Below are 26,923 nucleotides of genomic sequence, written 5' to 3'. Positions count from 1 at the left end.
TAAGGACTTTTAAAATTAAAAAAGGATCGCCTTTAAAATAAATTCAAAGGAAATTGACTCTACCTCTTTTCCTTTTGTATCAGATACGTTTGATACTACAAAAACATATATTTTATTTCATTTTATAAAGAAACTAAAAAAAAAATTTTTTTATTGTTTCATGTTTGGTACACAATGCAATCCAGGATACTGCCCAACTTTCTGTATCTTAAAAAATCTCATGCTTCATGAAATTTACAGCACAAAATGTAAATTTAATAACTATTATTTTCTCAAACAAACTAACAATAACTATTTTTAGGTTAGCTCTTTTGGTAGGAAGAATATTCAACATCTTTTTTTTTTTTTTTTACATGCATATACAATGTCATACTAATTTTTTTATACAGATACTTATACTTCATTAGAAAAGTATATAAATATTTTGTTTTAATTTAAAGAAGTAAAATCAGGGTTTTTTCGAAAATTTTATTACTTGAAAATTGATCCATTAATTATTATTAATTGCATATAATCAGAGTACAGTGTGACTAATATGCTTAATTTACTTAAAATTACGTAAATATTTCACCATGAATTATAAACTATATTAAAGCCTTACCAATAACTTCACTAGATACCTGAAATATAGGTCCCGCCCATTGACAGCTGTATTAGGTACGATTTGATGTCTGTGTTAAAAAAATATATTTCATTGGTTGATTCAATATAATACGACAATCATTTCACAGCCACGGGAGGTATCAATTTCATGTCAATAATATTATAATATTAGTATGAACTTTCATCAACTCTAAATAAATAAAATAAAATATGAATGCCTGTGACCCCTGAACTGCATGTAACATCTTAACTGAATTAATCTTCTTAACTGATTCGTTTAAGAAAAATATTAAGATCTTTTTCTTTTACATTCATCTGGAAATGGAAAATCTAACACATCAATATAATGACTTCGTCTTGATAATTGAATAGAGTTTCAAAATTTAGTATACAAAATATATATTATGTCTACAACATTAGCAGAAGTTCTTTCGGAGACGGCAAGCACTTCTTGCAATTCTTCACATGGTTATAAGGACTTGTGTGATTCAACTAGTGGCAAACCTGACTCAGAAAACAAACCATCGGTTCTTAGTAACATAAACAGTCAAAGACCTTTAGCTTGTGGCGCTAGTTCGCATGGCATGTTACAAGTTCCTCAAATTCCACAGCATCGACCATCATTTCTTATTAATGACATTTTGCGTAAAGATGATAACATATCTAAACGACCAGATGCCAATGAATTACCAAAAGAATTAAATTACGAATCTGATTCGAATTCGAACTCTAGTAGTAATGAGGAAGTAGGAAGTCCATTCGATAGATCGAGAGGTATGTTAATTGCTTTTTGTGCTAGGTCAGGGGTTAATTGACTTTGATATGACAATATCTTCACTTTTGAATAGTTCGTTTAAGCAGCTAAAATAAATGTCTTATTTGCAAGTTGACGAGATTATTACATAAAGTCCAATAAGAACTGAAAATTTATTCCGATGCTGATTTTTTTTTTTAAATTTAATGATTATTCTAATACACAAATTAAATATTGCTGAATGATGAATAAATCGATAAATTTAGGAGGAATTATGTTTTAATCTTATTAAAATACACTCAAATTTTATAATTATGCTTTTCCCTAACATTGATAATATTGAAATGTTTAATTATCAAGTCATATTTAACAGTATAGTGATAATAATATAGAGATTTCGTTAAAAAAAATGAATTGTACTCGATTTAAACCGAAATTATCTGCTAACAGTATGACCTGTCAATTTAAATCAGGAAACCTATTTTGAATGAAAAACGGCATTTTAAAATTTTGAAAAAATTTGTATGGCCTTTTGTTAGGACTTTCTTTTTTTTTATCATACTGGAAGTAAATTGTTTTTAAAGTTTCCCTTACGTTTTTTTTTTAATTTTTACCGCAGAATGTAAAACATTGTGTAAAACATTGTTTTACATGGGTCTGGTTTATTAAATTAAACAGATACTTTCTGCCTGTTTTACAAAGAATATTTTATAAAAGGCACAATAATATTAATTTAAACGATAACTTTTCGATTAGGTTTTTCTTAGTTAAATACCACCCATGTATTTATATATATATAAAATTTCCATTATCTTTTAAAATTTCCTTATGAAGGGTGAATATATAGTAAACATTTTTACTAAGAAAACTTGATAAGTTTGATTTCCTACGCAAACGAATATACATACATTTTAAGTAATAGTTGTTATATTTATTTTAACTCAATTCAGCGATACAATTTTTGGAATATTATACAAACAGAACAGAAATACACACATTTCAAATCAATATCTATATACATTTTTTTTTTTAGTTTTACGGTTTTTATAAAAATCATGAAAATTTAACCCAGAACTATATTTAATATTTGTTAATATATATATAAATATAATTACTATAAATAAGATAAATGGATCGTAAACAATATATTTTAAAATCAAAATTTAACAACATTGATATCGAAAGTTTTGTATATAAAAATCGTAGCATTTTTTAAACAGGAGGATGCAAGTTTAAAATTAGATTCACGATAAGCATGCCTACTTTTACATGTTCCAACACTGACATATATTGAAAAGTAGTCCAAAAATAATAACACAATAAATTGTACGAAATTCAATTTGTACATGCAGCATCTTCGAGGAGATACTTTTTAACAAATCAAATAAAAACAATGAAAAAACAAAGATAACAACAAACCCAAAAGGCGAAACAAGACAGTCCCATTATAAAAATAAGAATCCACAAAAATTGCAAAAAAAATAAAACTTTCCAAATTTTTTATTAACACTGAATACAATAACATGATCCTTTTCTATTTATAACAGGTAATTCTGAATCTCCAACATTTGTATTAAACAAGCCAAAGAAACCCCGAAAGGCAAGAACTGCGTTTTCAGACAATCAACTGCGTGTTCTTGAAAAGAGTTTTGAGCGACAAAAATATTTGAGTGTTCAGGATAGAATGGAACTTGCACAAAGGTTACATCTAACAGATACTCAAGTCAAAACGTGGTATCAAAATCGAAGGTTTGTATATTATAACAATAAAGATGCTGCGTATTTCACATAATATGAATAATACATAATGTTATTTTTACAATGGTTTGTTAGCGTTTTTTTTTAGAAATTGAACACTATAATAATTGTAATTGTTGTAGTCTAAATGTTCGTTTTGGTAAGAAAATTTTAACGGCTTTAACTTATATTTATTTGTTCGTCATACTCACATGCACGATGACATTTTTGCAAAATTAAAACTTTTGGAAAAATTAGAATTTAATTCAAAAGTGCTGAAATAGTAACAGTCTTCGAACTTCAATGTAAAGGACATCTTATGGCAAAAAATCCTAACTTATTTTTCAATAAGGCAAACGATTCTATCTAATATGAAAAGAATGGTATGAAAATGTGAAAATTTGTTAGTTTCCGCATTTTTCTAATGTTAGTTGTTAGAAGTATAAAAGCGATTGCGTAAGACAAAGTCGAAAAATATAAGAATTGATATCGATTAAACTTATGCAGTGTCACATATCAAAGATGTTATACGAAACAAATATATAACATTTTTTCGTTTCATGGAGCAGTAAACATTTTTTTTAAAGAACATTGAAGACAAGAAACACAAATTAAAAAATTCTAAATTGATATCATATTTACCATGTTTACTGTACCACAAGACCAAATGACATTTAAATTAATAATGATATAGAATGAAAACCACTAAAATGGTTGCTCATATTATTATTAGCATTTATAAAAAATGATAACGGATAAATCCTATTTATGTGTTGCTTATATAACATGTGGCGTTGCTAAACATGTGTGCGATCTCTCAATCCTCTCCTATCCTGGGACAGTGGTAAAGAAGCAACATAAGAATAATTCCATATGTAATCAAATCAACATGTTCTAAGTTAGAAGTCTCTAATTCAGTGGTTGTCATTGCTTGCTGTCAGCCGTTTTTGACACAGTGTTTTGTTTTTCATTTTGAAGCATTTTGACTTGTTTGCTTCCTCATTTAACAACTCGGACAATAATATTAGACTTCTAAACTGTCATGTATATAGGAAAAAATAAAAACAATGTATATCAAGACGTATAATGTTTCATCGTAATTCAATAATTAGATCTTTGAAACCCTGTACTGATAAAAGGATAATTGTTATCTAAATAATAATGAGATGCTTGTGTCACCACTACACAGCCTTATACTTGTGGTCTTTCGGAAAATACATGCAACAATTTCTTAGAAGAGACATCGAGAATGAAGGATAGGTATCATAAAGTTTATTTAAAAAAAAAAATTTGTATGAGTAATTATTCTTATGTACAAATAAATACCTACATCAAATAATATTTAGTTTAATAATATTTGCTACCTACAATGTTAGTGAAACAAACTGAGATCAAACATGAACATTATTCATCAACGTTTACTAATAATATAATTAGAAGTTCATGTTTGATATATACTGGCAGAGAAGAAATAAACTTGGCAATTAACAATCTTAGGTCGAAGATAAACACCATGACTTGACGATAATTGTTCTGCATCCACTTATGTTTTGTCGTACTATTTTGAAGCATTAATAATGACTGCAAAAGCTAGACGCACACCGCTTTGTTAATTTTGTCAATCAACTAGTAATTTATTTCAAAAACTGAATGCAGATACATATAATCAGTCCATTCATTGTTATGGAATGTTCGTTGTGTCATTCATACCAAGAGATTCTCACACAGTAGACGGCATACAGTCATATTTTTTAATGTATTCGATTGCCTTTGGTTTTACTTTTAAAATGAATGTATTAGAATTGAACATTGATAAACTCTATTTTCATGATTCTAGCGGTACATGTCTGTTTTGTGTTGTTGTTTTCTTTCCGCTAGTAACCAAATTTAGTAATGCTAAGGCGGTCATTTGAAAATAAAAGTCTTAAACTAAAACCGTTAAGTTTTATAAAGAGTTTAAGTTGATCTTCAGATATTTTTGTAATGTTTCAGTACTGTCCAGACACTTTAATTTCAATCTGAAATCGTGGAATACCATTTCAGACAATTCAGTATGTTGTTTTGCACATCTACTAAGCAGTTTCACAAAGATTAACCCTATTTTAATTGACGACAAGCTTTGTCTCTGAATAGTACTGAATTTACCATCGTGTATACATTTGATAATTAACTGAAAGACTTAACATGACCCAAACATGTATTGTTCAGCCTTAGAAATTGTCAGATTCAGTATAGTATTGGTTTCCTAGTGGATCCTTGTTTGACTTCCTTATACAAATTTAAAAACCCTTTAATTAAAATTGAACATAATTTCATGTATGTATTTTTTTTGTCGTTTTATACAATTCATTGAAGCAAACAATTTTGAATTACTTACTATATATCAAAATCATAGATGCTTATACTCATATATGTCGTTTTTTTTCCAGAACCAAATGGAAAAGACAAACCGCTGTTGGACTTGAATTATTAACGGAAGCAACAAATTTTGCCACTGTACAAAGGATGATTCACAGTAACAATTATTGGACAACTTTCCATCCGAATATAACATCACTGGTGAACAATATAGAACAGTCTGTAGTGAGACCGAGATGTCCGATACCAACCAGCAGTCAGTATTTATCTTCATTATTTATGTCAGGTGCTTTACCTTCTCTTATGTCACAGACACGCCCACAAGAAGACAGGTAGTGGAATTCAAGGAAAATAATAGCATATTGTTTACTGTTATTTCTTATCGAAAATAAAAATGTGCTCAGATCGACTATAGCTTGTATGATATGGGTATGGATGCTTTACCGTCTTAATTCAACTGAATTCATCACAAGTTTTGTATTCAAATAATGTTTTGTTTTAACTAATAAAAGAAATTCTGATATACTAATTTGCACTATAATGGGTCGATATATATTGTTATAAACACAAACAAACAAAATATTGTATTATCTTCACATGCATACTATTATTTAACATTGACTATGCTCTTTACTTTGAACCTTCACTTGCATCTATTTCTATTGAGTGTTAAGTATTTTCTCTTATTATTTAATTTTTCCAAACGGAGTATTAAGCTTAAGTAAATCGGTGATGTTAGATAATATGGTAGTTCGACAATTAAGAAACCTTTTACTACAGTAGAATTCCTGATACTAAATGACATTATTAAAACAACTAAATGACAGAATATCTTCTAATTTTCCACGTTCAGACTACAATATTGATCATGTTATAACTATATAAGACTGTATTTAAAGAATAAAATCAAAATGAAAAACAAAATCCCCAAAAGTACTCAACAGATATCTGCTGCAGTAAATTCTAAGTGTGTATCGTAATGTTTTATTTTTAATGCAGCTGGTATATTAATGCAATCCATACCTTTACTCTTGGCCAGAAAATTTGTCGCGAACATGTTTATTTTCAATCGTTTATGAAACACATTCAGTTAACATGTTCATTTCTATAATTGCATTCTATTGTACATACAAGCATTGTGTCTATACAAGCTTTCTGACGATGAAACACATTCAAGTACACACACAATTCGAATAAACGTATTGCATGATATGTTTTGCATGCTGAAAAAACACTTCTCACAGGAATTCAACCAACTGATACGACCTCAAACTCAATAATAAGCAAGCTTCGTGCAACTGAAACATAAACGCAGGAAGGTTAATTAATATGACAATTTTCGTAGAATTGTAGGGTTGGGAGGTAATATTTGGTTTCTCTCTACGTATTATTTGATTATTCTGCTTTGATTTTTTTTGTTTACCATTTTTAGTCAAAAACTATTCAACTGTTTTGGTTCTCATGCATCATCGACGCTAAAATGTTTGGTTTTGAGCGTTCCTGGTGAAAGGAGATAAAGAAGGGCGCTTTGGACGTATCGCATTTTTAATATAGTGTTGTTTTGATTTTTTACGGAAATATTCTTAATATATATTTTGTAAATAGATCATTAACAAAGACATGATTTAAAGTATTCTTTCGAAAATAGCATAGAGGCGTTGAAATTGTGCCATTTTAGGATTACTTTTTCCTGACATGAATGTATAATGTTACATGTATACATATAATCCGGTTTTTTTTACTTTATCATAGTTTCAGTCTTCCTAAAACAATTAAACAGTACTCATTCAAGAACACATGGAAATTATACTTTATATTACATTTTTGTGTATGCTCACCAGGCACGCTCACATCCACAAATTTGAAAACTTCTTTTAGATTGCAAATATCCGAATAAATGTTTCACATTCAAAAAGTGCCTGAAGTTTTATAACAGATACAAGCAATATTTTAAACATCTTTATTTCATGCTTACCATATTGTGGACAATCTATTGATTCAAAAGCAATATTTCTGTTAACCGACTGGTCTATGATCATGTTATAAACCTTTCTTTTATATTTCAAAAACTACTTGCAATGTGTTTTACCGATATATCACGGTATCTTTTTAACAAGCTTTTTTTTATATGTTTGCCTAGTTCACAATATATTAAAGTAACATTTATGTTAACTGATCGGTGTCTGCCATATCCTTGTGTTGTTTTTGGAACAAAAACTTGAAAACAAAGTAAGCTGAGTGCTTCATTTCATGGTGATTTAAATTGTATTTTAAAAGATAAAATGAACGCCCTGATGATTTTCTGAAAAGTTTGATTTAGCAAAATAATAAATTAAAGTAATACAAAATTGTTCTACATTTACTATAAATGTTTTGTTGCAAAAGCGTGAATCAATTTCAGTTCCAAAATGCATTTATATTTAAATTTAAAGCAGAACACATGCTATATTCTCAAAAATTCAGATTATATCGACGCCAAAGTCCATATACATACCGCTGGAGAAGTATTAGGTTATATATATAATAAAAACTTTTTTTCCATATTTAAAAAAAATTAAGAAGTTAGTGGGAAAATCCGCACCAAAGTTACTTGACTATCCTTTTTAACGCTAGTTATATTTCACTTATGATAAACCTACGAAGGATACAGGGTTTCAACTAGATTCTAAAACTCATTCGTTCAATTAAAAGAAATGTAGTGCATTTGAATATTTAAATATGTTCTTTAAAATAATAAGAATAATAATGATAATATGAAAAAATTAAGATCAAAAGAAACATATGTTTGAGATTTAAGAATGAGCTGTTATTTTTACTTTTTCAATATTCATGCATGTGCACTGACATATGATTATACATGTTATATTTTTATTTAGCTTTAAAAACTTAAAAGCCACTGTTTACATGGTTAATTGCAAAGTTTATTTGATAAACACGATGTAATGTCTCATGTTAGAAGGCAAAATCCTATTAAATATATTTTACAAGGAACAAACATGTTTCTTTTTATATGCCACTGCATCACAGATGTTGAAGTTTATGCACATTATGTTGCTACATGGAACTATGCACGTGTACGTCAGGTTAATCGTATTAAAGTATAGAAATTTCATGTGAAGCGAATTAAGAATCAAAGTCAAAAGAAATAATTAAACTAAAAACAAAGTCTTGCAATTCATTTATAATACGTCATTAATCGAAGGACGTTAGTACTCACCGTCTCGCGTTTACTTTTATCTAAAATTATCCAAAATAATAGTATTAACGCGCTACGTTGAGAAATTGTCTATTAATCGGAAGTCTACAGTAAATAAGTATTTATACATCAGACTATGGTACAATTCACTTATAGTATTACACATGGAGCCTCTTTAATAACAAATACCAAAGTCTTTCTAGTAGAACTTAAACCAGGTCATTGTCATATGTTACTGAAGACGGTTGAGATGAAACTTTGATAAACACAATTATAACAATAATTTTGAAGGTTATTGATTTACACACCATTTCAACAATATTAAATTATTGTACATTGAAACCATTTTGCAACAAGTTTGAGGATATTGGAAGAACCGTTTTAAATTAATAATTCACTAAATGTGTACGTACGTAGAATGATGAAATCAAGTTCGAAATTCTATCGTATTGAAAACAATTTATTCTTAAATTGTTTTTAAAAGGAAAAACAAAAATCAATTTAAAACAAGTTCAAACATGGAAATAAAATATGTCTACCTTTACCTGATAATTGCCTTTATAGTACGGTGACCAAGTCAGAAAAAGTCGCTTATTTAAGGAGTTTAATTGTCATTCGGACTATATGGCTAAAAATCACAGTATTGATAGTTCAAAGGTTAAACTCAACATTTTGACTTGTCGTCAAAAAATCGTACGGTGCAATTTTCGTAAAATGGACTTTGAAGTACGTTAGTTTACTTGAACGAAAAATCGACTTAGAAAAGTTTTGAGGTCTACATTGTAAAATAACATCCGTGATATAATTTCAGTTATTATATACATTGTTGTTACACCTTATTTTAACGATTTCAAATAACGTTTAGCAAAATTAACCCGTTTTAAAGAGTCTATGGAAAAGATAAACACTACGAATATTTTGCATTTAATAGAGTACGTTTCAATTCAATTTTATCATTTTTTTTTTAACGCAAAATGTAATATAATTAACATTTATATGACATTTCATCCCCTTTTTAATCAATAATATCAAATTCATTTATCGCAGAAGCATTATTTTAGCAATTCAAGCAAAACACAAGTCCTAACAGTCATATGACGGATCTATTCGAAGTTCATATATACAGCCTCTTATAGAGACATATAAGTAATGGAGATGTGCTGTATCACATACATGCATTCAAAAACTGGGATATGTTCCTTGAAGCAGTAGACATTTTGCTCTCAAATGATAGAGCAGAACGAGATGGAAATTGGTCACTTCCTTCAGATCGTCATCTCAAATGTTACCTTATTTTTTTGTTACCAACCGTACCATTTACTAAAGGTGGATGCCAGTTTACATACTCGATATGCTTCAACTTTCTGAGAATATTCGATCACCTTTCATAGATGGCTACTTTGCCTTTAGACATAAATCTGGACACTTTAACGGTACATGGACCGACATGGCGACAGAAAAGACGTTATAAAAGCCTCAAGGGGATCAGGTGGCACTGAAGGCATAACAAATCAAAAGTCTGCGCTTGTTAGATTGATCCTTACTAGACATTTCATAGAATCCCTTAGTTGTGTAACGCTGAAAGGGGCTAGAAATGATGCAAATTCACAAGAAGAAACAAAATTAACAGCAATGAAAAGAGATGAAGAATATGTAATTGCCATTGTGGACCATCTGAAAGAACCATGACTGATCTGATCCCTTTGTTGTTGAATCCCATCCTCCATGTCATATCAATATCTCTTCTAGAATGCATGCTACAAGAGTTATTCGAGATTTTTTGCTCACCGCTGTCGGGGAAGGCTTGAACATGTCTAAACATTTCATCACGTGTGCTCTTTCTTTAGTACAGTACGGAGTTTTATAGTTCAATATCAAAGGCAAAACTAAAAACGTTTGCTAACATGACAACAAAAACAAACCTTATATTTAAATTTGGGGAAAATAATTTTAGGTCTCATAAATCCATAACTTGTATTTAGACGTGCACTGATTTTGACAAAAGGTAGAGATGATGTTACCATAGAACATGTGCTATCGCACCCTGTATGTTCCATTCCAATTTTAATTTTTCAAGATGACGGCACCATGAGAAAGTCATGCAAGTCTGATTTTGTGAAGCAATTAAAATCTGAAGTCACTTGTGGACTTTCCCTGCCTTCCTTTGCACCATCACTCACAACTTACATAAGAGATCATGTATTGATGCTAAGAAAGGTAAAACATTCGCTGACCTTGTAGCTATTAAAAAAATATGTCCCAATTAATTTCTACAACACACACAAAAGCAGATGTTGCAGATGTTTTTGACCGCTACGACATGAACAACTGTATGAAGTCTGTCGAAAGGAAACGCCGTAAAAAGTCTACAGCTTCCATCAGATTATTTAGGAGAGAAGTATTCCTAACTGGAACACTTTGACAAATCCCCTATGATTCCACCTCATGTGAGTTTTACATTGCCAGAACGTTGTGTAAATCCCGAAATTGTTAAAGTTATTTATACCAAAACTGTTACAGCAATGGCTTTCTTAACTTGTCTATCTCTAATGATCAAGAGGAGGCCGAAACTTAATGCCTTAAACTTAGACCCGGAGTTAAGAGAAATGGGAAATAGCAGAAAAACAATCATACGGACCTCTAATACAAATGTGAGAAATTATAGTGTTCACTACTATAAATATATGAGACACACAAGCGAGTTGTGGGTAAAGATGGGGAACATAAGCAGTGTAAAGGATGAGCGAAGATTTTCCACCATTCATTAACTACATGTATATTTGTCTGTCTTTCCCCAACAATTTGTAAACTATTGCCTGCTGTACATGCACTTACCGGATGCGACACAACTTCGTCTTTGTTTGGAGTAGGTAAGCAAACTGTATACAAGACTTTGAAGGACACGCACGACTATTTCATAGGTTTTTAGAGTTTGTGTAATATTGACAAAGATGAAGCCCTTGTTTGGGCATGAAAGTTTTAATTCCAAAGCTTTATGATTTGAAAAATCTCTTTGAAACCATCCAATCATAATAATTATCAAATGCACATCAAGCTTGCCACCAGAAAAGATGTAAGTTTAGTCAGAGTACCTCCCCATGAGGCGACACTGAAGCAGCATGTTTTACTTACTTCGATTCAAACTAAAAATTTGGACCGCATTACACATTGCTAAACCCCCTATTCCGTCAATTTTAGAATACGGTTGGTGAGAGTTAAATGATTCATTACACCCCGTGTATTTCAAAGGGCATATGTCAGCAGAATTCTTGCAGGATCTTGTGATTTCATTGAAGGGAAAATCTCCATGTGAAAAGTCATTTGTTTGTTCGCAACAAAATTTTACATGTCTTGAGCTTTGCTCCTGTAAACGGTCGTAATTATGTAGATATTTCAAATCATGTTCCTTGACAGATGAATCAAAAGATACTCCTGGCATAATTCTGTTGTGTGGATTTGTTTGATTTGAGTTTTCAATTGTAACTGTTTTCGAGGTATTGAGTGCTTTTTAGATTAAAAGTATTACATGAATGAACTTATGCAAAACACGCCTTCAATCATGGTAGTAGGCTTCGGGTAAAATAATAATATTTATCCTTTATTGCTGAGGTCGAATGGCAGCCGGCAAGGTAACTACTGTAACTTTAACATAATATGTGTATAATAGATCAAGCGTTTGAAAAACGCCTATTTCCAGAATAAATCGATTTCCTAATTAATTGTTTTTTACACTTTCAAGATAATTCATTGTTAATTGATTTGAAGAAATGTCTGTTTCTAAAATTTAACCTAAATTGTTGTATATATCTTCAAATTTTGGAAGTGTGGAAGAAAACAAATAAAAACAGAATTTGATCTTTGACCTTATTTTATGCAAAACTGTTACCACATTTTTTTTGAACGACATCGATATTTCAAAAGTACTCATTTTTCCGAATCCAATGATATATAATATAGCCATATAGTATCTTTGACGATTAAATCTTAAAAAAATTGAGTCTGGTCACCGTACATGAGTACATATATGTCTAACGCGTGAGGTGGAGACAGTGTGGAATCTAAAAAAAAACATCCCGGAATTGCATTTTTAATTGCACTTTCTGGATATGAGATTCTACAATATAATATAAAATGTAAAACATGCTTTTTCATATAAAGTTTGTATAGGCAGGGATGAAAAAGCGACTATGGGTAAAATAGCTGTTAATCAATTGCAGGCAGAAATTATAAGTAGAATAATCTTAAATCAATTACTCGCCATAATAAATAGTTGTCTGTTATAGTAGAAACAAGTTTTTAAAAGTACAATGTGTCTCTTTCTAAAATAATATTTACAATGAACGATCTATGATGACTTTGTATAGTAACATATATGACAGGTGACGCATACGGGATGCTGAGTATTTCTTGTCATTACGGTATACAGATTTTTTTCTCCTGCATTATATTTCTTTAACTTTGATGTTTCGAGTTTTATCATTGCACATTAACTGATAATTATAAGGTTGTCTGTTTTGTATCCGTTTTGGTGATTTTGTGTTTTCAACGTTGTTATTTGCTCCGTCCATGTCTTGTCGTGTTTCCTGTTTGTTCTAGCTTAATGATTTTTGTCGATCTGATTGAAGTACAGTTTCTGAGTTATCAATTCGCTTTCAATAATCTTATATTGCTGTTCTGGTGATTAATACGTAAACCAATGAAAATACTGTCTTTAAGTTGTTGAAGGTGAAGGTGACTTTGCACAATAAATCTCAAAAATCTCAAAAATATTTCTAAATAGAAAGAAAAACGGAACATTGTAACATTATTTGAACATGTTTTTTTGTGTTTAATCAATTTGTATTTTTTTTACCGTATTAAACGAGTCCTTAAAAATATATTGTTAGGAATTATGCAGCATGTCAATGTGTGGTGTCTTTTAAAAACTAGCGGGATTAAATTTATATCACCTATGATTTTAATGAGAAATCAATTAAATCACAAGATTTTTCATAATTGAATATTTTCAATAGGCCGTCTTTAAAGTCAAACCGATAGTTAGTACGTTTAATACAGCCAATTTCAGATTTTTTTATTTTTAAATACTGAATTTTATGGCGAATTCAGAAAGGGGATGTCCATAAAACCGACAAATCAAGAACTTACTATCAGTCAACAGAACAAGTGCAAAACAACTTCAATATTCCTGACTTGGCACAATAATTTTATACAGAAAATGGTGGGTTAAACATAGTTTAATTGCTATAGCTAATTACAGATATACATCATGTTTTCTAGATTAAGTAAAGATACATAAATTATTTATTTGGATAATTGTGGTCTAATATATATTACCAGTATTAACATCCGTAATCTTTATATATAAAAAAAATTAAAGATATGCCTTAATAATTTAATGTTGGGTGTAACGCGTCTTCTGATTGGCTGACATTGTTTTGTTTATCAGCTCATATACATAATTTAGTCATGTGACCATGATTTCACCAACGTAATTTCGTGGTTTTCTCCGGTTTAAAATGGAATTTAGAATTAAATTATACGAAATAACTGTAATATTTTTTCTGTTCATGAAGAAATAACATAAAAAATATGGTGCACACTTAATAACGTGCATATATTATAAACAAAACAAAATATTACAGTCATTACTTAATTATATTCTTACAATTTGTTATTATTATTATGATAGATTGCGAACAGATGTATACAAACCAAGCAATCACTACATTTTTGTTAAATTGATGTTACTATGATTTAAAAACGTTGGTGCCCTAAAATTAGCAACAAATGCTTTTTGGTACAGCAATAATTATGAAGTAAGTTTTATAAGTTGTAGTTTTAAACCGCTCAATTGTAGGTTTATACCTTGCATACGAAATGAGACGATGTTTACCAAGTTACCTAACAATATAAATCTTTTCCAATTTTCTCTTAAGGTGACATTGGAGTCTTAATTAAGAATGATAGAATTTGTTCAGACTTTGCCAAAACGTAGTATATATTGATATATGTCATCAATGTAATTAAAAGGATAGGTCATTCCTGTATTAAATTTTGCTAACTAGATTGAAAATCTGGACTTTAGATTCTCTGATTTTACAATCCAAGATGGCGAAAGACACCCATACCACCGTAACTTTGCAATGCATGAAATTACCACCACTGGATGTGAAGCAAGTTACAATCTGTCAATCCAGTCTTTCTCATTTATCTATTTAATAACACCAATTATATGGATATCATATTCAATGCATACCAATATCGAATGCATGGCGAAAATGTAGATAAAAGAACTTAAAAAGTAGAAGAAAATTGCAGGTCCGTGTTTTCGCTTTTAAAAATTTTGTGGACAATGTTTATCTCTAGATTTTTCATAAATTCAACATTAACAACTTTATTTTTCAAAAACTTTGATTGAATAACAAAGATTTTATAAAATTTACAAAAAAGGTTTTTTAAACTATGATAAATAAGATTTTGAAAAGAAAAGTAGGGGTTAGCTCCCATTATTTTATTGGCACTACATAGATAAAACAAGAGGATTCCAAATAATTGATAAAAAAAAAAAAAAAAAAAAAAAAAAGTAGCAAAACTCCTTCATAATGCTTTATGAAAATATAGTTTAAATTAGTGGCAGTAAATCATGATACATATTTGTAAACCCATTTCCAACTTTACATACGAAATACAAGACTGAATGCGAAATACAAACAATCTTCAATATATTGAAAAACGATATAATGAGGAATAACTGATAACATCTCATCCATTATTACTAGGTACTTTCTTAGAGAAAATATGTGGAAGTAACTCATACATTGGAATAATGAGTCTTATCCTTCTACAACATAATTTAACACACATTTTGCAAGTTTCAATGTCAAAGTGAAATTCTTTATAATGATTAACATTATAACACAATGGTGACTGATGTACCTCTATTTTTGACATGTTTACCTAATATGGTTGAATCCACCATTTTCTACATTTGAAAATGCCTGTACCAAGTCAGGAATATGACATTTCTTGTCCATTCGTTTTTGATGCGTTTTGTTATTTGATTTTGCCATGTGATTATGGACTTTCCGAATTGATTTTCCTCTAAGTTCAGTATTTTTGTGATTTTACTTTTTGCTTGTTTTGTTTTGTTCACACATTATTGTCAACGTAATTGGAGTTTATGATACGACTGTCATACAAGTGAGAGGTTTAGCTAGATATAAAACCAGGTTAAATACATCATTTTCTAAATAAGGAAATGCCTTTACCAAGCCAGGAAAATGACAGTTGTTTTCCATTCCTTTAATGTGTTTGAGCTTTTGATTTTTCTATTTTATAAAAGACATATTGATTCAAGTTTTTCTTGTATTACGATATTTTTATTGTTTTTTTTATATCCCTACAACATCAATTTATTAACATAGAGTCAGAGTGAAAGTCACACCAAAAGGTAAAAAAAATAAAAACTAAAAACTAAAAAAATTGCATGCGCCCGAAGATCTTTTCTGGATCTACCCTTAGCAGGTACGCTCAACACAAAGGATGTATAAAAACTGTTGAGAAGCTTTAACCATAAAGGACATAAAAATCATATCAACAATTTTATAAATTGATTTTGTCATAATTTTGCTCTAAGAAATAGATCACTGTCATTAAATTTGAGATTAAGCAAAATTACAACAAAGGAGTTGCTAGCGTTATCCTTAATATCGAGAGCAGTCCACTTTCCTATCTCAAACTTGTAGAAAACAAGAATACAAACGCCCAAATGAAGAACAGTTTTGACTCATTAGCATATATTAGAACCAACAACAACTTTATAGAAATGTCAAGGTAGGTCACAAATGGTATAAATCATCAATATTCGTTTAAGAAGTTTATCAATGGACTTTCTCAATTATGATATGACATCATTTTAGAGATCTGCATCGATATTAAAGTAATTTGTCCATCTTGAATTTCATTTTTTTTTTATATATAATATAAAAAAACAATATTCACATCAAACACTACTAAACAACATCAAAAACTGCATCGCCTATGGTCATTGAGGCATCACAAATTTCTTAAAAAGACATCGAGTTGAGAACTTAAGTGATGTAACGAAATATGTGATTTGAATTAAATTCAATCTAAAAGAAATAATTGCTCATTGCATAGATTTACACAAACTGATAGTTTGCTGACATAAGATCGACATGTTTTATTGAAGTCTAAAAACTTTCAATGCATACTATTACAGGTATAATGAATTCGTTAATGTTGCTAGCGTAAGTGAACTGTTCCCACCATTTACAAATTAATCACATCAAATTAAAACTTTTTAAATTTGTAAGCAATCATAAAGTTATACACATTTGTGTTTTAAACGATGATTAAAAAGGTCTTAGTCTTTAGAATTTTATGAATACTAATTTGATCGAGATCCCACCTGTAAATGAAAGATCCGAACTAGATGCCCGCATCTTTCTTCCACCTCATTTCACCATCTTACTAGATTTCTCTATTAAAATTTTCTTTTCTTGAAGATAAATATTGCCTGATAGTTCATGTACAAGACGCTAACAAAACTTTCTTTAGAAAATGTTAAAATGAAAAGCAAGTATAAAGCGGCAAGCTTATCCTCTGAAGTTAATAATACAGAGGTATGAACTGACGTAAAGAAAAGAGAGCACTGGTTGACTTGAAGAACCATTTAACGTTCACTTGACAATTTAACGGCAAAACGTTTAGATTTATGCTAAATTTAATAAGATTAAGTCCAATATTCTCGAGATTAATCATAAGAAATAGACAAATATATGAAAACTTTTCACCGGTAAAAATTAATAAACATCTTAATCTATTGAATTAATTTACGAATATTGTGCAAGAAGATACTCCATTACACTGATCTTTGACAATGAATTATGATTATAGTCCCGCCCCATACAATCAAAAAGGCATATGTTTAAAATTTCACTTTTTCAGGAGAGTAAAAGGTATTCTACTATTAATCCTTCCACACCGGGAGACCTCGTGTACAAATGTTAATGTTGATTTAATAAACACTAATCGCATGTAAATAGTGAATGTAGCCATACAAACCCTATCAAAAATGGGCGTGTCTACCCCAGCCACTAACATGAATAACACTAAGGACACAGGTGTAATTATCCGCGTGGTGAAGTAGGAAAGAGGTGAATTTCAATAAGCATGAAAAGTAACAATATAAATCACATAGTCTCCACCTGGAGGTCTTGGTGTCTTTGTATTGAGAGAAAAACACACCAAAAGAAATATTGGTCCCCTTAACTCACTAAAAGTAGATAGAATGAAATAAAATTAAATTAAAAGAAAGTGAAAATTGAGAATTAAATATGATAGGGTTACTGAATATTATTTCAGATATTTTTAATCACACCGCTTGACTTTTATTTTTCGTCTTATAATATACAAAGTCTTGTATAATATTCAATAATTTTCAAAACATAAATTAAGTTTAAACATTTTCATTAATTTAGTTTACTTCGAGAATCGTAAGTATACATTCTTTTTTTTTTTTAGGTTTCGTAAGAAATAAATGGTATGATTTAATATAAATTTCGTTTCTTTTTCAATTAACTTTGTTTGTATGATACCTCAAATATTGCGTTTCTGTTTGAAATAATATTTGATAAACTTGTATGTAAAAATACATGTCCATCAATTTGTATAACAAAATAAAAATATACTTGAAAGAAGAAATTAAGACAGGCTTGCTGTTCGGTGTGAGCCAAGGTTCCATGTTGAAGGCCATACTTTGACCAACAGTTGTTTACTTTTTACTCATGGGTGGAAGGGTGTCTCATTGGCACTCACATCAATTCTTCTTAAATTATTTCAAATATCATATTTTCTGTAAGTAACATTTCCAAATATCGGGAATAGATACATTTGTAATTAAATTTAAAAGTTTATCAGTAAATTGTTCGTATACCTCGTAACAGCAGTAACAGTTATGCCTTTAAAAAAAATGCCAATTTGATTTATATGAATATTCAATATGGATTGCCAATATATATACTAATTGAACGTTGATATAACTGTATAACTGTATAACAATTATTTAATATTCTATGACATGCATGTATACCTAGGTATATGTTGTAACAGTATGATGAACGAAGTAGGACCGATAACCCCTGTATTTGTTTCAGTCACACGATCAGAATCTAAAAGTTGCCATACCTTCCTAAAAATCTAATACAGCCCGTAACAGAGGTTGTGATCGAATTCGTGTTTCTTTACCGTCAGAATAAGTTACGTTATCGACAAACTTATTTCAGAAGTGACATAATTTAATTTTCTTCATCGACAAAATATTTCATGTCCAACGTGTAAGTTTTCATTGTTTAAGTCGAAGTTTTTTTAACACAGTAAACAGTTTTTTTTTATAATCAACCTCTGTCATTGGCATTTTCATTTTAACGGTAAAGGATCAAATACGGGATCTCCGAAATTTCTATCATTTGTTACGAGGAAATCATTGTTCAATCGAACATATGTCTTTGTTCATAACACATATTATGAAATTCAAAGGAGTTGAAATGATCAAATACTTTCGAACTGACGGAAACAAAAATACATAATCTAGAATGTGTGTTCTGTCATAAACAATGGCTTCGTCGTGCGAATCGACGAGATCATGTTATATGTAACTGATCTTAGCTGCAGAAACAGTTGGTGCGACCTCGATAAAATCTTTATCAGTTTAATATAAGCGATAAATATTCATGACTACAACGATAATGAATTTATTGGAGTCACATCCACTGTTTCTACTGTAAACATAAACTCGTCAGTTAGTGCAATGAAGACACTTTTATAGATTGAGATTGTTGGTTTATTCTTTACACCTTCGAGGTATTAAAATTATTTCAGTGTTTATTTAAAGTTAATTTTTTTTTCAAATCTCTTCTGTTTAAAATTGCCAAAACTTCCGTTTAAGATTTCTGTGATAAACTATCTATTCTATAGTTAGGACCGTTTTATAATAAATACTTTTTTGTACAAGAATACTTTCTTTATAGAAGTACAGATCTGCTGATTATAGATTTTTTTTTATAACTTTCATTATTGTGACGACGCGCCATGAAATTCAGATTATTTTATAAATGAAGTTGTATATAAATTTTTGGTCATAAACACAAATCTTTTAAACAGTTCGACGAGTGCGTCAATGTTACAGTAGTCTGTTTACTGTAAGTTACTATGTATACATATGAGAAAACATTTCAAAGTTATTGATTGAATTCAAATCCATCACACATACGGTACAAATTGTAGTCCGAAAAAATAAAGAACTTCATTCCTATCAAACACCTTTTTAATTGTTTACCTGCAGTATATTTCTTTTAGTTTTGGGTAAAATTGTAAAGGAAATAATACTATCAAGACGTCCTTCCATAAATCTTTTTTTTTCTGTTCTGACTTTGAAGAAATGAATACATTTAGCCCAATCGAAATGGTGCATAGACATATTTTGTTTCACATTATTAGAATTATTTTCAATATTATCGGTATTAAACTTGATTATTGACACATGAAAGTTTGTCAGCATTGTCAATCTTTTTGACGTTAAAGTACCAATAGTTCGGTCACTACTCAATTAAGTTTGTCGATAACGTAGCTAATTTTGACGGTAAAGAAACATCAATTCGATCACTTCTCTGTTACGGGCTGTATCAAAGAGTTTTAAACCAGATTTTGAATATTACACAACGATTTTGATTTTAATTATATTTTCATAAACTCAAAAAATATTTGGTTAGACTAAGTTCTAAATTTTGTTGTTGAAGGTATTTTGGTACGCAATTAATGCAAATTTTACATGTTTTTGTCATGAACATGTTGTATCGAAGGACACGGGTTTCGAAGGACGTCGCTAATCAAAATCAATATCTGTGTATCCAACATACAAAACATAGCTGCACTACCAACATAATTTTTGTTTTGTAAACGATAAAATTGAGAATGGAAATGGGGAATGTGAAAGAGAGACAGCAACCCGATCAAAGAGTAAATGTCTTTTTTGACATTTTTTTGATAACTACTCACAATTTGTCAAAATCTGCAAAACATGCGTTAATGGGCTAACTTTATGCTTTGATGATTTGGCATTCTATGATCTATAATTTCGCAATAACTTTGCTACGACCTTAGAGTACCCATGGAGATTTATGTTTCAGTCACATGATCAGAATCTAAAAGTTTCCATACCTTCCTAGAAAACGATTATTAAAGAGTTTTAAACGTACGCAGACATTTTCAGCAATTTTGATTTTTTTAAATTATATTTTCTTAAACTCAAAAATATTTGGTTAGACTAAGTCCTAAATTTTGTTGTTGAAGGTACTTTGGTACACAATTAATGTAAATTTTACATGTTTTTGTCATGAACATGTTGTATCGAAGGACACAAGGTTCGAAGGACGTCGCTAATCAAAATCAATATCTGTGTATCCAACATACACAACATAGCTTCACTCTATACCATCAATTTACGTGATAATTGAAAAACGTTTCGAAGATGGCCAAGCTAATTTTTTTACGTGATAATATCAAAACGTTTTGAAGGTGGCCAGGCTAATTTTTTCCCATAATATTGGTCTAGTTTATAATTATCCATTTAAAGTTTGGAGTATGTGGTATAGGTCACCATACGACACTCAGCAGCAATACCCATACCATATAGATATTTATACAAGGCCTGGACATGACAAAACGTAAAACTATTCAAAAGAGAAAATCAACGACCTGATTTATGTACTAAAGAACAAATATATAAACCTTCTACGTGATAGACAGCGTTTTACGTCAACCGTTGAATTACAAGCTCCTAACAAAGAACAAAGACATACAGAATGTGTCTGGATTAAACATTTTTAAAAGCTCAAACTTTAAACATAAATTATGTGAGCCAATGATCCGTTTTGTGGACCACACTTTGACCTTTTATCATGGTTTACTTTTGACAAATTGTAACTTGGATGGAGAATTTTCTCCTTGGCACTCATTAAACACATATCCATATGCACACATTTAAAAACAGTGATACTATGGGTAGAAATAAGAATTTGAAGATTTTTTTTTTTAATGACCTTGTTGTGAAATGAAGTAAGGTGAGTTCGTCCTTATATGGCCATTGTTTTTAAATGCGACAAATAATGTTTACAATAATTTATAAAATATTTGAAGGTGGTGTCATTCCATTTTGTTCTAGTCCATACCTGAGGGTCAGGTTAAATTCTTTAAATTTTGGAAGCCATTTCTCTCTATTCTTTATACATTTTTTGCAATTGTTTTCTATTCTTAATGTTTTAGCACGCAATCATTCTATTCTATTTTATATTATTTATTTTTTAGCCATCTATTCTGCAATTTTGCGCATTTTTCTGTATTCTTTACTTTTTTAGCCATTTATTCGGATTTTTTTTCCATCATTTTTATTTTTTAAGTAATTTATTCTGCCTTTTGTGCCTATTATTCTCTATTCTGTTAACCCATAGTTTTTGCACCATTTTATGGTTTTATATTTCACAACTAGTTAGCTATTCCCGTGTCTGTTGTTACGTTTTTGACTTTAACGAACGTTAATTATGTAACTACTGGTAAATTATTAAGCTAGGGATTTCGTTACCACAAAGTACTTAAAACTTTTACTAAATTCTTCCATAGATATAAAGATTTGGTTTTGAAGTTTGGTTGTACCATTAAAAAACTTTTTTCAAACGGGAAAGCACATCCTCATTTTTACAGAAATGTTGTTTACCGTGCCCGAAATTTAAATACGACCCTGATAAACTTATCGATTCTTTAGATAAACTTGATATTCTTAAAGGTTACCATTTCGACACTGTAATTAATTCATTGGATATTGTATTTATTGATGTTAATATTTACTTTGTGATCAGTAAATTGAAAGCAAACTAAATATTTTTGTAATATACATTTACACATTCATGGATCTACAATCTGTCGATACCTGTATCTTGGCATTGCACAAGGTCATGTTTTTCTGACTGTTATGGCGTCCTTACATTAAATCCATTGGATGTTGGATGTGTTCTGACTGAAAATAAAGTTTAAGATGCATGATTTTTTTTAACGTTATTAGTGGCTTTGAACTAGCTGTCAGTAACTGCGAATACTCTCAAATCAGAACTTAGTTTCTTTTTGTAGGTTGGATATACAAATACCAGTCAACGTCTACTCTGTGTTTGTTATCCATCTGCAGAGTTAAACCTTTTTCAACTGATTTTTATAGTTCTTTCTTATGTCGAACTGTTACACCACTGTCTAAGGTAAGGAGGAGGGTTTGGATCCCGCTAACATGTTCGACCCCGCCACATTCTGTATGCATGTGCCTATCCCAAGTCATGAGCCTGTAATTCAGTGGTTGTCTTTTTTTTTATGTTGTTTTAAAACAAACTTATTTGTTTTTCGTTAATTTTTTTGTACATAAATTAGACTGTTAGTTTTCGGGGCCTTTTCTAGCTCACTATGCGGTATTGGATTTGCTCATTGTTAAAGGCCGTATGGCGATTTATTATAGTTGTTAATCCGTGTTGTTTGGTCTCTTGTGGAGAGTTGTCTCATTGTCTCATGAATATTTTTTCGTCACATCTTTCTTAGGAACTACATCATAAGGATTTCTGAAATTTTTGAAAAGTCAGCTATACCGTGTGATGCGTTTTCAGAGTCATCACTCAACAACTTCCTGTTTACCGAACACTAAGTCTTGTTTCATTTTACATTTGAAAGCCAAGTTGAAAATTTTCGACTCATTTTTCTCAGGAACTATAATACAAGGGATAATGAAATTTAGTTTCAGGGATTATACTAGTCAGCTAAACGTTAACCTTGTGATGCGTTATCAAATTCATCACCCAACAACTTCCTGTTTAGCGAATACTTGTTTTATTTTACACATGATAGCCAAGTTGAAAATTGTCGTTATTTTTTGCAGGAACTACAATACATGGGTTTCTGAAATTTGGTATCAGGGATGATATATGTCAGCTTCACCGTGTGATGCGTTTTCAGATTCTCAACAACGTCCTGTGTACCGATTTATTTAGGCGGGGATAATATTATCATTGAGCAGTAGCTCACAATTTCATTTGTTATTCATATCCTCTGTATGTGAATATATATGTTACGTGACGTCAAATGAATCCTACCATAGAAACATTATAGATGATGGTAAATAAGATCCTTTTACCTTGCGTTTTTTATATTTAATTCAACATTATGGCTACCAATGAACCGGATTAATTCATGCAGTCAATTGGAAACCAATTTTCGTGGATTGAGGAAAATTGTGTTTCTGTGGTTGTATCAAAGACTCTCTACAGACATAGAGAGAATTTATACTTAGTTGAATATTTCATTTCGTGAATTACCTTTACCAATGAAGTCCATGAAAATTTGTATCATAAGAACAAACATAAATCAGTGCACCGACTTCAAATAATAATAAACAATGTAACAACGTTATAATTTAAAGTGGTTTATTTTACTCAATATATGAATATATTTAACTTGATTTTCCATGCCCGTATCCTTTATTAGATGAGCTTCCAGACCCTTTATGTTTCCTGTGACGTCTATGATGACGATGGTGATGCCCGCCGTAGTGGGAGGCGCCATTGTGATGATGATGGTGATGAACAACAACTGATGGCCGAGCCCAAACGCTAGGAACGCCAATAACGTGGTGTCCTCCAATAACTCCGTGGTGACCTCCATGGTGTACACCATGGAAAATACTGGTCAACTGTAAAACATGTAAAATGTTTATTAAGTTCATTTAAAGGAAAGCAAGCTTACGGCAAAGGATTAAGCGGTCATTCTGGATCTGTTATTTTTGCAGAAAACGTGCTTAAGAAGTGGGCAAACCCACATACTGTTATTTCCATGTGTTTTCTGAAATACCCTTCTTTAAGTTATGCATAAAGCGATAAAACGATAAAACGTTGTGAAGCACAAAAACCCAAGGGACATAAACATAAAAAAAAGTTAATTTTCGAACAACTAAAAAATTAAATATTTAAATGATTTGAATCTAAACAGCTCAGTATGCATTCATATAGCAAGTTTTAACTTGAAACATAACCATGCTATGTTGTTGTTATGTCATCTTCTTTTGTAACAAAGACTAAATTAAAATGTTTGAAAAAGATTAAAGACATATAAAAGTAAAGGAATATTTTCTACTTGACTTCATTTAAATAAACGGAAGCACTCATTGTTGCTCGTGTATGTTTTTCGTACAGAAATATTTGCGACTTTTCAAAACATCATGGGCCACTTGTTTTGTTACTATTTGCGACATATTATTGTATTAAAGCATTATGAAAACTTACGACATGACCTTTACCACCATAACTGTCACCATCATAGCCATTATACGCACCATATGCTTCTGAAATAAAAGAAAGAACGACCAATCTGTAAATGCTCCCATTTCGCAAACGCAAAAAAAATTCATATAGTTTCATATGCGAATTAACATTTATTAACGTACACTTGGTTCGAACAAAACTGTTACACCTTGAACTTCAAGTTCAACGCAGCTTATATATTGCGATGTTTTATGAGAAAAAAAATGAGAATGGAAATGGGGAATGTGTCAAAGAGACAACAAACCGACCATAGAGCAGATAACAAACGAAGGCCACCAATGGGTCTTCAATGCAGCGAGAAAAGATCTTTTCGCTCTATATATTTGTTTATGTGTTTTAATGAATAGCCATGCTACCAAATTCGCAAATCAATTTTTAAATTAAACAAAAAACTGAAAGAATGAAACCCCAGAGTCGTATTAAAGCGAAACACCCGGATGTGTCTGGTAAAGTGATTTCTGCTGTGTGTACCTCCTAAAGTCTAAAACTTACAAAAGATATTATTTCACTATATATTTTAGCATCAAGAAGTTCGGCAGCAGTTACATCTTTCTCTTAATTTAAGGCGTATATATGCAGAAATTGGTGTAGATTTCACCTGAAGGTCTTAGGTTTTCTGTTTTGGATTCATTAGTAATTTATTTCTCGAGAAGATGATCCAGAACTTGATTCACTGAACGTGTGTAGGACCGAAATATGTCAGGAAAAGCAGAAAGACGATATTTTTTTTTAATATTGCGAAAAAAGTAGAACAGTTGTAGGAGTGTACTGTATGAATGTTAATATATTTTCAAAAATAAAAAATCGCTTAAATCTTTTTATGTTTTTGAAAAGTAAAGTTACTTTATTTGAATGCCTGTGTGCATTGTTATTTTATCTAAGAATTTAACGTGCGCACAAAAAATTGAAACGCTTCGGAATCCGTAATTTATTCAAAATGTGCTTAGGTCAACCTTATTACATGTATATCTCAATAGGATTATAAAATTTATTCAATTAATATAACTACATTTTAAGCTTTTCTCTAATTTTTGATGCATTGTTTAAACATTGTCAATGGTCATAGCACGTGCAGTCAAACGTGTAGATGTAGTTGCCTTGGAAATAACATTTGATATCGAGTGCCTCATGAGTGTTGTCGTTGCCTAATTAAATGCATAGTATAATCTGAACACTATTTACGATAATATAATTTCAATTAAATCAGAACTTTGTAAAAAGTGTATTCAGTTTTGATCAAAAGTGAAATCATATAAAAAAAATATGATAAAAGTTGTTTATGCATTAAGCAAATTTGAGTATCCATAAACTGGAATATAAAACTACAATTACATTCAAATTGATAATAAAAACAAAACTTACCGATGGAAGCAAAAACAGCAACAAAAATACCAAGAGCTACAGTGACTTTCATGATGAAGTATCAAGAAAGGAACACGATATAGCTCCAAATAATTCCAGTTACATATATATACACAGCAACAAAATGTAGACAGCTGTAGAATATGTACATAAGTAGACCATAACAATATTTTTCAAGAATGAGAACAAGGTGAAAGACATGAATCTTTAGAATTGTTTACAGATAACATTAAGATTGTCATTGTAATCTTCATAAACCTGATTATTGTTTTTATAAACATTATTTTTTACGAAGGAAGAATGTCAAACAAGGGTAGCCAGGTTATGTCTTAATATGTCATGAAAAAAAAACCACAATGAACTTTGAAAAGAAGGATCGGCGTTTGCCTAACCGCAGTCATATAAAATCAAAAAAATGAATGCATATAAAAACAAAAAGATGATTGCCATGAATGAGACAATTCTCAACCAGACACCAAATGACAC

The 26,923-nt window shown here is 30.3% G+C and overlaps 2 protein-coding genes across 2 annotated transcripts; one reads left to right on the top strand and one right to left on the bottom strand.

Moving 5' to 3' along the window:
• Positions 1 to 867: 867 nt before the first annotated feature.
• Positions 868 to 5,988, top strand: LOC139510559 (homeobox protein ceh-31-like). The gene is made up of 3 exons (XM_071297122.1): positions 868 to 1,377; positions 2,905 to 3,106; positions 5,524 to 5,988. The coding sequence occupies exons 1-3, from the start codon at positions 1,008 to 1,010 to the stop codon at positions 5,786 to 5,788; spliced, it is 837 nt and encodes a 278-aa protein (XP_071153223.1). The 5' UTR covers positions 868 to 1,007; the 3' UTR covers positions 5,789 to 5,988.
• Positions 5,989 to 24,170: 18,182 nt separating this feature from the next.
• On the bottom strand, positions 24,171 to 26,651 carry LOC139510558 (spore coat protein YeeK-like). The gene is made up of 3 exons (XM_071297121.1): positions 26,438 to 26,651; positions 25,037 to 25,095; positions 24,171 to 24,447 (listed from the first exon to the last, which is right to left on the bottom strand). Exons 1-3 carry the CDS (start codon positions 26,487 to 26,489, stop codon positions 24,208 to 24,210), a joined length of 351 nt encoding a protein of 116 aa, XP_071153222.1. The 5' UTR covers positions 26,490 to 26,651; the 3' UTR covers positions 24,171 to 24,207.
• Between the last annotated feature and the right edge of the window lie 272 nt (positions 26,652 to 26,923).

This window comes from Mytilus edulis, chromosome 2, assembly GCF_963676685.1.
Source record: "Mytilus edulis chromosome 2, xbMytEdul2.2, whole genome shotgun sequence".
Taxonomy (NCBI): domain Eukaryota; kingdom Metazoa; phylum Mollusca; class Bivalvia; order Mytilida; family Mytilidae; genus Mytilus; species Mytilus edulis.
Note: the sequence above shows the minus strand (reverse complement) of the source record. Positions and strands in the feature narration are given on the sequence as shown.